Genomic DNA, 17,815 nt, shown 5'->3' on the forward strand with positions numbered 1-17,815 from the left:
AATTATATGTTTCGTTGTTTTGATTGCCACCTGCTTAATATTTGCTTTCAAAGCCTCCGATTATTAATTTTGATTACAAATGTTTTATAATGAACTTTTCAAGGTTGACCCTAGAAGGGAAATTACCTACACAGTGTTTGTTGAGGAGATCTGGAGGCACACAAAGAAGAACACGTCGTCATATCACCCGTCCTTAATTTGGACAGAGATTATGTCATTTATAAAAGTAAGATTAAATGAATAGGGTTGTGGGTATTTAAGAAAAATGGCATTTGTGACATCATAGAATAAATAATCTTTTGTCATATGTCCATTATGTACATGACATTTTATCCTTGTAAGAACACGTTCATATAAAATAAGTTTGCTTCAATAGGTCTTAATAGACCTTTATATTAAAGATTATCTCTTCCTGTAACAAGATACAAAACATTGGTTCTACCATTAATACTCATTACTCTATCTTCTCATAAGTAGGGTCCACAAATTACTTTAAATTAACAAAATTATTTACGATCTCTCCACAAGTAGGATCAAAATTAGAAAATAGGCAAAAAAGCCAACTGCGTTTCTTTTTATGCCAAATCTGTACCAATGGTACTACTATCCAGTGTAACATATTTACTTTTCTTTTACCCAGATTTTCACAAAGTAGTTTGCATATGTTATACTCTTTCGAAAGTTGGACGTCAAATCGAAAAATATCCCACTATTCATTTTATAAATTCAATATGTGCTTAATATCGAAATTTTAAGCAAGAAGGCACTATATCGCCCCATTGATGCAAAAATGTGCCATTTGCCTTCTTATTTCAATGTCAAATGGTACCTTTTTGCACCAAGAGGGCGATATGAAATGAGACTCAATGCATGCAGAAAAGAGCCTTCCTGCTTGGTCACTCGCTTTAAAAGAAACAGTCTTAAAGAAACGGTGTTAAAAAACATTATGTTTGTGGGGAAAGTGTTCATAGAACTTACATTAATTAACTGTTCAATGGGTAATGAAGGGTCTCGAAGACTTCTGCCGGGGCTTGCCGGGCGGTAAATATTATTACAACAACACTTACAAAAGATTGTGTACATTAACTTCCAAAACACAGTTAGCGCTAGTTTTTGACAGAATTGCTTTTTCTTGTAATTATTTTGTGTTTTGTGCATTATGGCGGATTGTAATAAATTATCGGTAGATCAAATGGAATAGCAAAAGGAGTGAAATATCCCGCATTAGACCTAAAAATATGGCAAATATGAATATAACCGCATCATAAGGAAATACAATAATTTATAACAATTTATGACAAAAATGTTTTTTACATTAACGTACACAACTTACTATCGTTGTTTAATAACAGAGGTATTTTTTAATCCGGAGAACATTTGGAGTGGAGGGAGGTTTTAAATATGAGGGTCTGAAGGAAACATATGAATTTGTGAAGGCCTTAAGTCAATCTTCCTACCATTTCGTGATTTATTTCAGACATTGATTCTTCTTCATAGACTTAATAATTTAAATAAAGTCCAGGAATGTGTATAGAAGGAAGTCGAAGGGGTGATTTTTCCAACCGGGCTTGTTTCATTTGCATAATTTTGTATTGAGAAACATTTAACGCAATTACAAAATCATGAATTTCATAATAACAAATAACAATTCTAAAACGTAAAGCATTGTTTTGCACTGTAACGTGGTATTCGCGTTATCATTTTTCAGCCTACAATTAAGTCACTAGCTCCATGAAAAGTATGAACTATCAAAACACAATTTTGGAGATAAAATTTTTATGCGGACTTAAGGTTGGCACTTGTAATGTGTGTTCTAAGTTTCCGAATGCATTATTTAGTGATTCCTTTTAAGCTGGTTAATATGCTATGCTAGTACATGTAGTAGAATTAATTTACATGGAAGCAAGTGTTCAACTCCAACGCTCCGCATGAACGCTCGAGTTGAAGGCCCAAGCTATCCATTTAAGGTACGGATTGTTACATTTCAGTACACACATATTTTTTTAAGGGTTCGTATGAAGCGTTGTCAAAACTGAAGGGCTACTTGGACAAGGAAGAGTATTTTGAGCTGGGAAGAAAGCGAGCACCAAACTTCTCCGGGGAAAGGGATGTGATCTACTCATTCTTTCTCAAGTACGAACACTTCAGGAAACAGCACGCATTGTTTGACGAGACTGATCTTGTTCATGATGTGTTTCAACGTCTTCGACAACTAGAGTCTCGTCCCTGGGTGATTCACCAGATTTTCGTCGATGAGACTCAGGATTTCACACAGGCAGAACTTTGTCTGTTGATACGATTATGCCAAAATCCAAATGACATGTTTCTCACAGGTACCTCCTGCAATAGCTTTATACCTTTTTGGTTCTACTAAGAACAACATGCTCATGGTAAGCATTTGTGATCGCATTTCGTCCGTCCATGATCATTCGGGCGTAGGCAACACGTGCTTTTAAAAACTCCAGATGCGGCAAAAATTCAGAATCTTCATATCATTTTCTCAGAACGTTAGCCCCCCTGATATAACGTCACAAAGCATGGTCATGTGAGGTAAAACATTTGTCAAATGAAAGCAAATCCTTGAAAGCAAAATAAAGTCCACATTTATTGTGGAAAATATGTGCATATTGGTCAGAACATTTGTTTCAATAATATCTAAGATAGTTCGAAACTGAGTTACGTGGAGTCAAAAACAAGTCTTATTTATGTTGTATAAAAGAAAAAGCATGTGAATTCTTATTGTTCTAATAATTTCTTGGACGTGTTAGATTATGTTCTTGTTCATTGAAACACATGACCGCCACGAGGCAGGACAGTTTTCGCTATGTTTGACTGTTTGAAAAAAAATCTAGAAGTCTTGCATGAGTTCGAAAATGGGTGTGGGTTTTCAACATAATTACTGCCAAGTGTTTGTGCAATAGGCCTTTAATGTATATTGTAAAACATTGTGAACATTACCTGCTCAGAACAGTTTAGTTCCTCGGTGTGTCAGGTGAGCGACTTTGGATCTTCTGTCCTCTTTTATGCTTCCACATGCATACGGTTCGTGGCATATGGATTTGCCACTGTCATTCTGTCCATCCTTACTGTCAGGTTTGTATGTTTTGGGTATTTAAAACAGTATTGCTGCTGCAGTTATGAAACTTTAAAAACATACTAGGTGTATGAAAGTTTGAAAACATACTAGGTGGCATTTGATTTTCTGCAATTAGGTATTAAAGTTCTGTTTTATTACATTAAAAGTGTTTTGAGGAAATGTTGAATGTGGCGAAATCCGTGACCTGTGCGCTCATTACATGTTGATGATCAAATCCGATATGCCATTAGATCTTCTTTCTGGAATTTGCAAAGAGAAAAAATGCATTGAATTGTGAATAATAAAAAACGTATTCTCAATATTGTGTTTAAGGCGACACAGCACAAAGCATCATGCGAGGTATTTCATTCCGGTTCAGTGATCTTCGTTCGCTGTTTTACCATGCCAAACAATCTATGCAGGCTATGGGAAAAACTTCAGCCGTTGAGGTTCCGAAACAGGTATGACACATGATTTTCGTCCCCTACCGGTTTCACCGGAGGGGACTTATGGTTTGCGCTCTGTGCGTCTGTCTGTTTGTGAGTCTGTCTGTCTGTCACACTTTTCTGGATCCAGCGATAACTTTAAAAGTTCTTCGTATGTGTTCATGAAACTTGAAATATGGATAGATTGCATTAAGGACATTATGCACGTTATTTCATTTTGTTCCTACGTCAAAAATGCTGGTTGCAATGACAACAAATATATATATATAATCAGACAATGGTGGAGCCGGTAGGGAACATATATTGCTTGGCATTAGTCTTGTCATATCAATATTAAGTTTAGATAATTAAATAACATATTAATCGTATAGTCCGAAATTCTTATCAATATTGCCTTAAAACGTGGTGCAAGTTGTATGGTCTGTGTCTATAAAATCCCTAATTCACATGATTTATATGACATGTGTTAATGCTGTTTTAAATTATTTCAACAGGTGTACCAACTAACGCACAACTACCGGTCTCACGCGGGCATTCTTTCCCTCGCAACCAGTATACTTGAACTCATGGTTGAATTCTTTCCGGATTCCTTTGACCGGCTGCGACCGGATCAGGGTCTTTTCAATGGACCAAGACCGATTCTGCTGGAGTCTTGTAGTTTTGGGGATCTTGCTGTTCTGTTGAGGGGAAACAGACGAAAAACATCTCACATCGAATTTGGTGCACACCAAGCTATTCTAGGTACACTTTCTTAATTCTTTAAACTTCTACAATATAAAGAAGTGAAACTCCAGCTGCTGGAGCAGTATTGAATTTTCATTAAAAACAATTAGTTGGTCCTTTATTTAAGGCAAGTGACCGATTGCCCAAACAGTACAAAACAGCACAATACAGCACAATACAAACCAACATAAACACAAAATATGAATAAAGCTGGGGTCACCGCCTTGGAACGGTCAATGCAAAGCATTGGGGGTTTAAACCTGGTTATAGAGCGCTCAACCTCACACTTGGCCCAGCAATATTCATAATACATTCAAGTGTAAATAAAATTTAACGTCATAGCATTGTAACTCAAATTAAACAATAATAAAAGGGAATTAAAACGCATTCAATTTAATTACTATTTAATTACTCAATTGCATTGAAGATACAAGAGTAACAGAATTACAACTTTTTGACGAACGATCAAATAAAACTATTAACAATTGTCAACTACATTCCTTCTTTATAGAAAAGATTTGAGAATGTAGAATCATAGAGTTAATATCTCAGATAATCATCGCGCAAATACAGGAAGAAGCAGCAATAATGGGTGTAAAAATTCCATATTACATAGCTTGGTTGTTTATGTGACTGCTAAACAAATTAAAAATAATTAAATCAAACAAGAAACGCCTATCAGAGAGAAAAGACACACATGTTTAAGAAGTTAAGACATTTCAGTTAAAAAAAATAAAGTTATAACTGTAAATTCTGGTTCTCTGTTAAAAAAAAACTTTCAAAATAATAACAAAAATTATTGCATAATATAGTGCTTCAAATTGTTAAGCTTCCTATAGTAAAAATACATGTTGAGAACTACTTCAAAAGTAAATCTACTATGTATTTTGACTGAAAGGGAAATTTTCTTTGTGTTATTAGCTCGGCTGTTTTCGGAGAAAACCCGAGGTATAGTCATAGACAGCTTGTCCTGTCCGCCGTCTGTGTCAAGGTTTGTTAAGGTTTTTAACATTGGCTCTAAAATCAAAGTCCTTCCACCTTCAACTTTGAAACTTCATATGTAGATGCACCTTGATGAGTTCTACACGCCACACCCATTTTTGGGTCACTTGGTCAAAGGTCAAGGTCACTGTGACCTCTTAAAAAAAATCTGACAAACTTTTGCAGCCGAGCGTGGCAACCGTTATGCGGTTATCTTGTTGTGGTATTGGTTTGATCTGATTTTAAGAATGTGTCTATCTTTAAGTGGTCAATGATGCAGCACGGGATTCTATTCCGGAGGAGTTACGGCTTGGTCTTATTCTCACAATCTATGAAGCCAAGGGGCTTGAATTTGATGACGTTCTTCTCTACAACTTCTTCAAAGATTCACAGGTTTGAGATAAAATAAACGATGTAAAACATATTAATTAAATGAGACAAATTAATCAGTTACCACCCCTCGCCCCTGAAGACTAATTAGAGTAGGAAGGTCCTTATGGTTTCTTTGCTCGGTTATTGTCGGTATTCATTATGTGCTAGATGGCAAACATTTATACATAATATATGTTTAATTTGTTCAATTGAGAATATTGTGCTTATGGATGCATGCTTATCTAAGTCATTTCATTTAAAACGTTTTAAAACTGAGGCATAAACATAGTATGTACAATTTGGTGTGCTTTGATCTTGAACGTTAACGGGAGTAAATTGGAAAGCCATTAAGGCCCCTAATTTCGAAATACACTTTATTTGATTTTTTGACAGGTATTCGATACTTAGAATATTGAATTAAGAACGATATCCTTGTTGATCTAAAGAGTTGACTGCCTAATATGTTTATACTCACAGATTTTGTGTTTTGTATTTAATTTGATGTCTCTGTTTTCTAGGCTTCAAAGGAATGGCGTGTTGTCACAGATTACTTGGATCGACTTGTTATGGTGCAAAACGAATCAGCAATTGTTTCTAGTGGCAACCTGGTAACCCTAGACCAAGGTATGGTTTTTTACTTGCATGAGCTTTCAATATCGTCAATCGTCTTGAAGACAACAGATAATATTTGATCCTATGATGATTTCGTTGCCGCGTCTCAACATATATCGTTAAAGTACGGTAGTAAGATCAAATGGCAGATAAACCTAGGTTTTCTGTAATTTTTTATATGTAAGAAATGAGTTTCGGCTAAGTGTTAGTTATGTGACAATTACCAACTGCTTTGCGTTTTGATGCGGTGGAATTAAATTATGAGGGTGCTAGCATGAGCGGTGTGATTACAGGAATTGTCATGACTATTACTGACTTACGGAAATTGCCGAAACTTAGCCATCAATTATTTTGATTTAACCATTAATATATATACACCTCTGTACACAATTAAAACTATTTTATTTTTATTAAAATATACACATATATGTTTTTGTGATGTCAACACGACATTATTCAAAATGTAGTGGACTTCATTCATAATCATAGAGTGAATGATCAATGTTTGGTCTTATATCTTGTAAAATACTGTGGAAATATATTGTTCTTTCATGTAATTTACCTGTAGCAACTTGATTAACTGAAAGTTAATGACGATGAACAAAGGTATAATACTTGTTATACTAAAGGATTGTTACTGTACTGCATAATGCCAAATATATATGTGTGTGTTTGCTAGATCGCGTGTTTAAACACGTTCATTTTTCGCAACTGTTCAAAGCAATATCTTTACATATCTGGCATTATTTCACGACAAAATGCTCTGACCGTTGTTAAGCGTTTTATATTGTTCACACTCATGGTATTGCTTTATCTATAGATACAAGTTATGGTTGTAAACGGTTGTTAGACATAAGCTCTTATTATTTGTTCATGTGATATGTCAGACGAATTGAAATTTTAATTTGTTTACACTAGGAAACTATATTACTCTGTTACTGAGTTAGCGACCCGTTTATGTGGGGTATACATTTCGGTCATTATATATAGGAAAACATTGTTGAACAGTCGGGGGTCACTTTTATTGTATGACATTATTTTGTTATTATATTTTGTTCGAAATCAACACATATGTAAGGTCAACAACTAGATCCATTGTTTTAATTATGTTACACAAATAGAATGTACTTGTATTTGCCCACCTATATTGTAAAGTCCATTGTGATGCCTTTAATTCAGTTGAGCAAGCTTGGCCGATGTTTAATGTTTTGTTTAAAATTTGTCAATATGACCCATTCAACGCTTGCGATTTAATATTCAGCAATTTTCTTTCGCACATGTTTCCATATTTAAATTATATTCTAACACAAAATAATGTGATATTCAGAAATTTTGGAATCATCAACTCGTCCTCGACCACTGAAATTTGACTCCAACCAGCACAAAGTTCTGAACTCAGAGTTGAAGCATTTGTACACGGCGTTGACAAGGGCTCGTGTGAATGTCTGGATATTTGATGAGGACCGCGAAAACAGAGCGCCAATGTTTGAGTATTTCAAGGCACGAAAACTGGTGAAGCATTTGGAAGTGCAAGAAATAAATGAAACAAGTATGCATGTATTATCATGCTTACATATGATTTTGTTAGGTCATATGAATTCTGTTTTGAATCATGCTTTAAGTTTTTGCGTTTTCTGATTAGATATGCGAGTGGACAAGGATTCATTAGATTTCTGTCATCAGATATTTTGTATTATATGATAATAACATACATCAGCAACATTGTTTGCGTTCCACAAAAATATAAGTTGTTGGATAACATGTGACCCTTACCTTTTTCCACTATTGATAAGGAAGTTATTTCGAAGCAACTATTAGGTACATTGTATATTGCAAGTATTTCATGTATTTGTTAAATTAGTTATAAACATATGTTACAGAGTGCTAACTTATAGTGCGGAATTTATAATTGACTTTTTGTGTTGATCAGGTCTGTCAGAAACAGTTTTTGCTGAGAAATCGAGCCCTGCTGATTGGCTGCGACGTGGCGAGGACTTCATGCGCCACTCTCTGTACACGGTGGCTGCCAAGTGCTTTGGAATGGGGGGAGACCATGAAAGAGAAAAGGTGGCTTTAGCTCATGGACAGGCACTCCTGGTAAATATTTCCTCATTTTCAAATAAGGCACTTTTCAGTCACATCCGCGCAGTCCGGTTTGGCGCTTCCATGTCTTCTTATGAGACTTCAAAAACTTGCGTGACTTTATAGCGGGCAGCGTAGCTCCTGAGCAGACTGCATGGATTCCCAGGCTGGTCTGGAGTTACGCTGGTCGCATATGGCAGAAACCTCGTCTTTTCATGACGCAGGTCTTATGTCTGAAATGCGGAGTCAAGTTTCTAAACGTCTTCTGCAAAACATAGAAGGAAGCAAACCAAAATAACATTTTAATGATACAAGCTATTTCCTTAGGCATCAAGACTGAAAGATAAGCCTCGTCAGATGCGAGATGAGTTCTTACATGCGGCTGAGCTTTACCTGGAATGTAACAAGCCTCCAAAAGCTGCACTGTGCTTGCAGAATGCCAAGGAACGAGGGCTTGCAGCTGAACTCTTTGAAAAACTGGGACAGGTAGGGTTTATCAGTTTTATAAATTAGCTTCAGAAGTAACGTCGTTTAATTTTTGCATTAACTTGTGTTTGAATGCTCACATAATTGAAAGATGTACAAATTGTGGCACAACGCTTGCTTGTGTTATTTTCTGTGTTGTATATTTTAAGAGCTTTTTGTCTTTGAAAAATATTGTATTTTATTTGATGGGAGGACAGTATTATACGTTGTTAATACACAACATATGAACTATAATTTCAATAAAATTGTAATACTCAACATTCAAAATTATTTCCTCCACAACGTTTCATTTTAAAGAGTATTGATATCTTTTCTCTGTGTACTGTGAATACTTGTCTTTTTCTAAGATTTTATGCCCAAAATGTTATTAATGAACAGTATGACAGAGCTGCAGACATCTACAAGAAAATGAAGCTACCTCTGGACAGCAGCCGATGTTATGAACAGAATGGAAACTTCAACGAAGCAATCAAAGTTCTGTGTGATAATGAAAACTTTGATATGGCAATAGACACTTTACGTAGATACAGCCTTAAAATTAAGGCAAGTATATTGTGTTTCATTTGCCACAAAATTTGTAAACAATCTTAAAGCTATTTTATGATCAACAAGATGTAACTGTTTAAGATAAATTGATTGGCATATGGTTTAAGTGTGATGATTTATTATCCCCCGCCATAGGTGGAGGGATATTTTTTTGGCGTTGTCCGTCCGTCTTTCCGTCCGTCCGGAGCTATATCTTGGAAGTGCTTTGGCGGATTTCATTGAAACTTAGTATGAGTATATATATATATGCATAAGAGGATGATGCTGGCCAAATGGCATTGTACACCATCTGTTAATAACGGAGTTATGGCCCTTTGTAGCTTAAAAAAATGCTTTTTTGAGTGTCAAATATAACACTTTTGTGTCCAGAAGCATATTGGCGGGGGATATCAATTCAACGAATTTGCTTGTTACTGACAGGATCTGGAACAGAGAGGATTGCCAATCCCAATATCCCTGAATGATTATCGACCTGATGCTGCTTACACTGAGGAAAGGCTGAGTCATAGGTTTGTAAAGTTTTGATTATGTATAAATTAGATTTGGTACGCTGATATATTGAACGTAGTTGCTATTTTTGTAAAGCTTGCTTGTGTATCGCTTATTTTAAATTTCACAATAATCAAGTTAATTTGCGTAGGTGAGTGTGTCCGATCTTATCAAAACTGCAAGGCTGTCATTAATCAGGCAAATTCAAGATGTAACTTTCCACAAATATTCACCCTTGTGAGATGACTGTCATTTGTAATATACTCCCCACCTCAAAAGTTTACGTCAAACCAAAGGGTCAAGAGTTAAAATCGGCCATACAAATGCTTGTCTGAACTGTTACATTGATTTTTACCATGCAAGTTGTTGACTCTCCTCAAACAGTCATTCACCGTGCGTTTGTTTATAATAACTTTCCACAAATAAGTACCATTATGAGACATTGCGTCCCAAAAAACACATGTCTCCCTTAACTTTAACCATTAACCTTACATGTAAATGTCAATCTTAGAGGTCTAAGGTCAACTGGTCCCGTCGCACACCTTGTCTGGACCAAAACTTTGTCATTTATCATGCTTTTTAACATACCTGACCTCTGTGTGCGGTTTGCGTTGTGCGTCATCTATATGTACCTGGTCACCACTCTAATGACCACATTTGTTATGTATTCTTGATGAAACTTGGTGAGAATGTTTGTTTGGAAATAGCTAAGCCGAGTTCAAATCTTGGTCTCATGCGTACAAAACAAGATGGAAAAGAATTAAATTCGTATTTATTTCTTAATCTTAATGAAACCCTTACCATAATGTTTATCTTGGCGTTTTCTAAGCTTCGATTGAATTTGGGTCACGTGCCTCTACGTTCCACCAGGTCATAGTTTAGTTTATTAGATAATACAGTAGGCAATATGCCCATGAGTATACATGAAATATCAAATACAATAAGCAAAAACACAAAGTCACAGGTCATTCGAATCATAGACATCAAAAATACATCGGTACAATGTAAAGCAAAGTATTGGATATTTTATAAGACAATATACAGCAAGAGGCTGTGCATAAGTATATACAAAATTCCTACCCTAATCATAATACGTATTATAAGTATTTCTTATTTCCCATGCTTTAAAAATAAACATAGCTAAATTTTTAACTATATTGCTATTTTGAGAGGTCAATAAATCTATAAACTTTAACATATTTGGTCTTACGTAATAACATGGTTTTAAATAAGCTTTTCTTACATCAGTATATAATGTACACTCCATAACAAAGTGGTATTCGTCTTCTAAGACATTGCATAAAGTACATTTTCTTTCTTCATAAGGAATAGCTATTGGTTTTTGCCATCTACCCGTTTCAACTTTAAGCTTATGTGCAGAGACTCTTAATCTAGAGAGTGCCATTCTGTACTTTGGGATATTTACATCACTTAAATAGGATTTAAATTTAAAATCGGATATTAATATGTATGTTTTTGCTCTAGTTGATTCACTCAATTCGGTTTTCCAATTTTGTATAAACATATCTGTAACTCTTACTCTAAAAATTTTCAAAAATATTTCTACATCCCCTACCCCTTGGTTCAGCCACACATCGTTAAAACCACAATTATCTAATAGACTTTTTACCATGTAGGCCCAAGATCTGTTATTAGGGTACGTTTCTAATTCTCGGAACATAATATCATAAACAAGTTTTACATATTTAATATCATGTGTGTTTACTATCTTTAACCAATATCTAATTACATTAATGCTATGTCTGACGGATAAAGACGTTCTTCCCAATTCTCCATATATAAAGTTATTCTGTGTTTGCCTTCGTACTCCTAATAATAATTTGCAATAATTTAAATGTATTCGTTCTATCTTTATATTGCTCTGTAAACCCCATATTTCATATCTCAGACAAATCGTAATTCTACTCTTGAGATCTTTTGTATGACTCAAGTTTGATGAAACGTTGTAAAATATTTATCTTTACTTGCGTTTAAAAACTTTGTCACAAGTTCTAATCTAAGCAAATTCCATGATATTTTTAAGCCAATTCATGACTGTATCTAAATGAAACTTAATGTTAATTTTGACATTATCTATGCCGAATTTGAATCTTTGTCACCGTCCTACAAAAAGTTGGTCACGAGTTCAAATCTTAAAAAAACTTGTACCACTCTAGATTAAACATTTATGACTCAATCTTGACAAACGTGGTAGGAATGTTTATCTTTACAATACCTCGGCAAATTTCATATCTGGACCATGTGCGTAATAAAGGTCATCAGTTTAAACCTTAGAAAAACCGTTTAACCACTTTAGTCGTAGCCTTATATATAAGCTCAACTTAAATGTTGGTCATGTTAATCTAGAAACTAGGTAATAAGGTATAATCATTTAAAAAAAAAAGTTACCACTCAACATGCCACATATATGTCTTAATAGTCATGAAACATGGATGGGTTGTTTTGCTTTGCATGATTTTGATTCTGGGTCGCGTGCGTTTAAAAAGTAGATCACCAGGTCAAATCTTAGAAAAATCATTGTTTGCAACTCTAGACGACACTTGTATAACTCAATTTTGAGAAAACTTAGTCAGACCGTTTTTCCCGATCTCAAAGCTGAATTCGAATCTTGGTCATGTACATCCAGAAAGAAGGTCCTTAGGTCAGATCTTAGGGGGGAAAAGTTAACACATGCCTTTATATTTCAATCTTGATTAAACGTTGGCATAGTGTTTATCCAGCCCAGCCCTAATCTGGGTCACGTGAATGACAAAAACAGGATAAATATTTAAAATCGTTCTTGATACTCTTGGGGCAACAGTTATGGCTCAGTTTTTATAAAACTTTGATAGAATGTTTATCTAAAAGATACTTATAAGCTCAGTTGAATTATCCAAAGGGATATTTAATAATTATAACTCTCTGATTATACTCCTTTAATTGACGTTTCGGCATAATGCCTTTATCAAAACATAAATAACAAAGAAAAATGTTTTTAAACGTCAAATGACGTTGTACATGATGACGTCATAAATGGCGTTATTAAAAATGGCGCCAAAAAAATGTAAAAATTCGCCAAAAATGAAATGACGTTAAACACTTACATATTTTGTCTTAATCTTATGTTAAATGTGTGATTTATATATTTAATAAATTGATATTTTACAATAAAACATATACACATTATGGATAAGATACATTGCATAAAGTACTATTATTTTTACATACATTTAGGTTGATGATTAATATAAAATGTTTTTCACATATATTTTTTACAAGATAGTTTCCCGTAGCAGGACATCAAGTTGATTGGCCACAGAGTGCAGGATATGGGTGTATCAGTGTTAACACAAATAAGAGACAGTTCCCATTATTACAGACTTATAAAACAACTGGAATTCATAAAGAAGTTTCAAACACAATCGCCAAATGGACTTAATACAAAAAATCAACTTGATGTCCTGCTACGGGAAACTATCTTGTAAAAATTATATGTGAAAAACATTTTATAGATATCATCAACCTAAATGTATGTAAAAATAATAGTACTTTATGCAATGTATCTTATCCATGATGTGTATATGTTATATAGAATAGCAAGTATATATGATTATTTAATCAAATATCATTTTAATATTTTACATAGATATGGATTGAAATAATTAAAGTCATTAAATAAGTTTACCCTATTTAATTAATGATAATAAGTTTAGGTCGATTATAATTACATATGATGATGATTGTTTTATTGTAAAATATCAATTTATTAAATATATAAATCACACATTTAACATAAGATTAAGACAAAATATGTAAGTGTTTAACGTCATTTCATTTTTGGCGAATTTTTACATTTTTTGGCGCCATTTTAAATACAGGCATTTATGACGTCATCATGTACAACGTCATTTGACGTTGAAAAACAATTTTCTTTGTTATTTAAATTGTGCAGTCAAAAGATGTAAAAATGTAGTTAACATATAATTTCCAATGTTTTGATAAAGGCATTATGCCGAAACGTCAATTAAAGGAGTATAATCAGAGAGTTATAAAAAATACTTATCAACCGTTAAGATCGAAGGTTGAATTTAGGCATAAAACAGCTTGTCCATATTTAAAGTTAATCGGTCTCCGGGCAATTTAAAATAGTTTACCAACACTGTTTTCCATGTGGAGGTGTTTCAACACTTGCTCTAAGGTCCAGGTCTCACTAAAGGCCAGAGATCAAACATGTGCATCTTTCAACTTGTTAAAAAAGTACAAGCATTTTTGACAATTTCTTGACAAGTTGTCAACAGGCATGAGCTTGTTTCTAACATAAGGGTCAGTCAATTTTGTACGTGTATAATTATTCTTACTGAATCTGAATTATACAATAATATAGTAATCAATAAATGCATACAACATCAGTTAATGTTCAATCTAAACAGGGCGGCAAATCTGTACCATAAGTACAAAAAGGAAGACAAGATGATGGAAGCTGTTGAGAAGTTTAAAGATACCAACGATCGTGTCCAATTTCTAAAAGACAGAAACTACATTAACCAAGCAGCAGAGATGTTGGCTAACTCAGGTAATGTGATAAATCTTTGTTGATATATGATGTGAAGCCAAAATATTTTGCACTGCTATACAGTGTATTAGTGTCTTCGCAAAAAACATATTATGAGGAGTATCTATGAGTAGATCACCTCACAAGTGTGAACATGTACCCCAAATCTCAGGTTATTCTTAAAAAACTTATCGAAGAAAAATATAATTTCTATTCTAACTTGATCCGGGCTTTAATAAAATTATTATGCATATTATAACATGATTGGTGTTTATACAGAATAAAACAGTGTCTTTGGTTCTCATTTTAATGAATTCGTTATGATTGTTAAAATCTTACAGAAAAGTATTATTCGACAATTTGTGAATACATGATTTGTTTTATATATTTACAGGAAACATTGAAGAAGCAGCTGAAATGCTGTTCACCTATGGAAAAAGAGATAAAGCGGTTTTAATGGCCAAAAGGACGGAAGATGAAGCAGTGATCGGCAAATTTCTCCTCATGAAGTGCAGATCTCTTCTCTACGACAGTAACAAACAGTCTACAGAACTTGGAGAATCAAATTTGATACTTAAAGATGCTATTTTAGAAACAATCGAAATGTTTGAGGCTTGTAACGATTTTGATGGACTGGGAGCTGCTTGGATGTTGAACTGGGTACTGTCAGAGAATACACAGTGTATTGAAAAGGCTTTACAATCTTTTCGAAAGTCCAAACCCTTCGAAAACACCGCTGGCATAGTTGAATGCGCGCATTTGCTTGTACAAACACAGAATTTGAATCTTGAAAACTTGGAAATATGCATAAGGAGTATCCACGATTTGTTTAACGTTTGTTTTGCTCTTCTGTTCCCGAACTCAACTCAGAATTTTGACAGACTGTTGAAGTTTGACAGCTTTTATGGCTTTAAACCTTGCAGTAGTGAAAAATATGCTGTCCATCCTAAAGAAAGACCACGTTGTCTCGAAATGATTCCAGATCTCATTTCTTCCAAAGCTGGGAAGAAAATGCAAGTAATTGAAGTATTTAAAAAAGAGGCTCGTGTAAGTTTGGCTGTTGTCCTTCTTAAAAGAATTCAGCAATGGCTTGAACCAATCTTTGCGCGCATTCAGACTCTTAGGGACGAAGCAATGGTTTGTGATTGGTTCAGATTAGGTTTGCCGTGTACTCTTGGAAAGAATTGTAGAAAACTGCATCGCCTGCAAACAAACGACGATTTTGGCATGTTAATAGGACTGGACGTTTTGTGCATAGAATGTGAAAGCCATGTTCAAAGTGGAGCTTCAAGCTTGATTGAAAAGAAGTGTCCAGAAGCAGTGACATCAATTGTAGAAGTGTTTGTTACAAATAAGGTGGACAATTTCTACGAAAGGTATAAAGGCTGCTTCTGTCTCTGGCATGACCTTATGCCAGTCGATGGTCATCCTAATTTAATTGGGAATGAATCTAAAAAGCTGATGGAATACATTTCTGGAAATAAGGTTAGAAAGCAACTGAAAGAGTTCTTACTAGGACAATGGAAACAGGCAGAAGCTTGTGACAAAGGTATGCTGCTCAACAGCCAAGCTGTAAGAGAATCGGAAGTTTTCATGCGCATGGAGTTTGGCTACTATCTTTTCCGATTTACAACTGGTAAACACCAGTTTGAAACATCACCTTCATCAAAAATGAGACAACTGGAACTTCAGTTGGATGGCGAAATAGCAAAGAAAGGAAAACGCTTCAACCAAACGTATTACACTGTCATGGTTTCGCCTCACAACAATACCATGAATGTCGAGTGTACCGCACGAAGGTTTATCGATTCATTTGATGAACTTTTGAAGGGAGATGTGTGGGAATCTGTTGAAAAATTCACGAAATTCATCATTCTTTCTAGCAAAAAGGATGTTGACGTTCTTGAACCGTGGGTGTTCATAATGTGGTTAGAGTTCTATTCTACTTTGGCTTCCCTTATTATTGCGAAATTGAAGATTCAGCATTTTGCAGATTTCCTATTTGTTCTTCCAAACAACTATTTCAACCTCATGTTTTTTGTGGAGTCATCCATTCCATCTGGGCTCAAAATAATTGAAGCAATTCAGAGGTTTCAAACAAGCTACAGAAATAACCCAAAAATGATTTCAAGAATGCAAGAACGTTTAAAATGTATGGCATTTGCTGTTGCAGGATTTTGTGATCATTTACCTCTGATGGAAACTTTAGTGAAGAAAAGTGTAGATAATCCAATGATGTTTGGTGTCGTTGAAAGACTGCTGATTTTGGCAATGACTCTGGTGTGTAACATTGGCAAAACTGTAGAAGTAGTCAATGAACAGTCGTTAATGAATATGATGACGAAAGTCAAATTAGAAGACAATGCGCCATTGCGCCTCCGAAGAATACTAGAGCGTTTGCAGAATGCTACAGGAATAGCAGATGTTGCTAATGTACTAAAGGATTTGTTGAATTATCGACAAAGATCAGAACTATTACTGGTATGCTCATGGAAAACAGAAAATAAAATGGTCCTTCTTGCAAAAAGTGCAATTAAGACTTCAGCAGAAATAAGAGAAATATTCGATGACCAGTTCTTGAATGCTGACAAAACACTCAACGCAATGCAACAAAACAAAGAAGGCTGTGTTAGCGTTAATGAAGAACATGTCGTAAAAATGGACTACCAACAGGAAACTGACTTTGAGGAAGATCAGACTAAAGAGGAAATTGAGAAAAGTCAAAGGGAAAAACAAGAACAGCAACTACGAGACACGAGGGAGCGGGCTGTCACGACTATTTCGCGTTGGTATAGAAAGATACGGGATAAGAGGAATGCCAAAAAAGATAAAGACACTTCATTTGATCCAAGCTTTGCTGGAATAAAGGTGGACAATAAGTCATGTGGTATATGCGGTGTATATTTTGAACAATTGGTCACAAGTATACATGACGGTAACTCAAAAGAAAATGCGATGTTGCAAGTTCGTAAAGAACACATGGCTACCCTAGACCATCAACGGAACTCACAAGAATTAATGAAATTCAAGAAAACTTATCAGGAATTCATTGAACCAAAACTAAAAGACGTAAAAACGTTTCTATATGATTCGGGGTTCGGACTGGTTGACCAATCGTATGTAGAGAAACATTATGCACAACACCAGATGGACATACAAAGACTTCCAACGCTTGTAGCCCACATAGAGAAAGAACTTCAACTCAAAATCAACAGCCGAATGTGGAAGCATGAGGGTTTAGTTGACATGAAATTAAAAGAGTTGGAAAATAATTTCCGAACTCTAAAGCCGTACATTGAGCAGATTCATGATAAACTAAGACAGGTAAAATTTAAACTGAACATATTTATAAACCGTCAAATGATGTTGTAATGTCACATAGACAAAAGCTATGCTATTTATGGAAAAGAAAAGAAAAAGATTTGCGAGTTAAAGATGCTTTTATTTTCT

At 34.7% G+C, this 17,815-nt stretch overlaps 1 protein-coding gene across 3 annotated transcripts in view; it reads left to right on the top strand.

Annotated features, from left to right (window-relative positions):
- LOC127833269 (TPR and ankyrin repeat-containing protein 1-like) overlaps positions 1–17,815 on the top strand; it is a 140,263-nt gene that overhangs the window by 95,646 nt on the left and 26,802 nt on the right. For all 3 annotated transcript variants that reach the window (XR_008027288.1, XM_052358434.1, XM_052358435.1), the window contains 13 exons: positions 104–226; positions 2,009–2,333; positions 3,410–3,537; positions 4,017–4,263; positions 5,492–5,619; positions 6,117–6,222; positions 7,538–7,759; positions 8,141–8,307; positions 8,620–8,778; positions 9,157–9,321; positions 9,745–9,833; positions 14,244–14,386; positions 14,760–17,689. Coding sequence is in view for 2 of the 3 variants with exons in the window: in XM_052358434.1 (XP_052214394.1) it covers positions 104–226; positions 2,009–2,333; positions 3,410–3,537; positions 4,017–4,263; positions 5,492–5,619; positions 6,117–6,222; positions 7,538–7,759; positions 8,141–8,307; positions 8,620–8,778; positions 9,157–9,321; positions 9,745–9,833; positions 14,244–14,386; positions 14,760–17,689 (4,932 nt within the window). In the remaining variant the exon portion in view is untranslated. The remainder of the gene's footprint in view (positions 1–103; positions 227–2,008; positions 2,334–3,409; positions 3,538–4,016; positions 4,264–5,491; positions 5,620–6,116; positions 6,223–7,537; positions 7,760–8,140; positions 8,308–8,619; positions 8,779–9,156; positions 9,322–9,744; positions 9,834–14,243; positions 14,387–14,759; positions 17,690–17,815) is intronic.

This window comes from Dreissena polymorpha, chromosome 6 (assembly GCF_020536995.1).
Source record: "Dreissena polymorpha isolate Duluth1 chromosome 6, UMN_Dpol_1.0, whole genome shotgun sequence".
Classification (NCBI taxonomy): Eukaryota; Metazoa; Mollusca; class Bivalvia; order Myida; family Dreissenidae; genus Dreissena; species Dreissena polymorpha.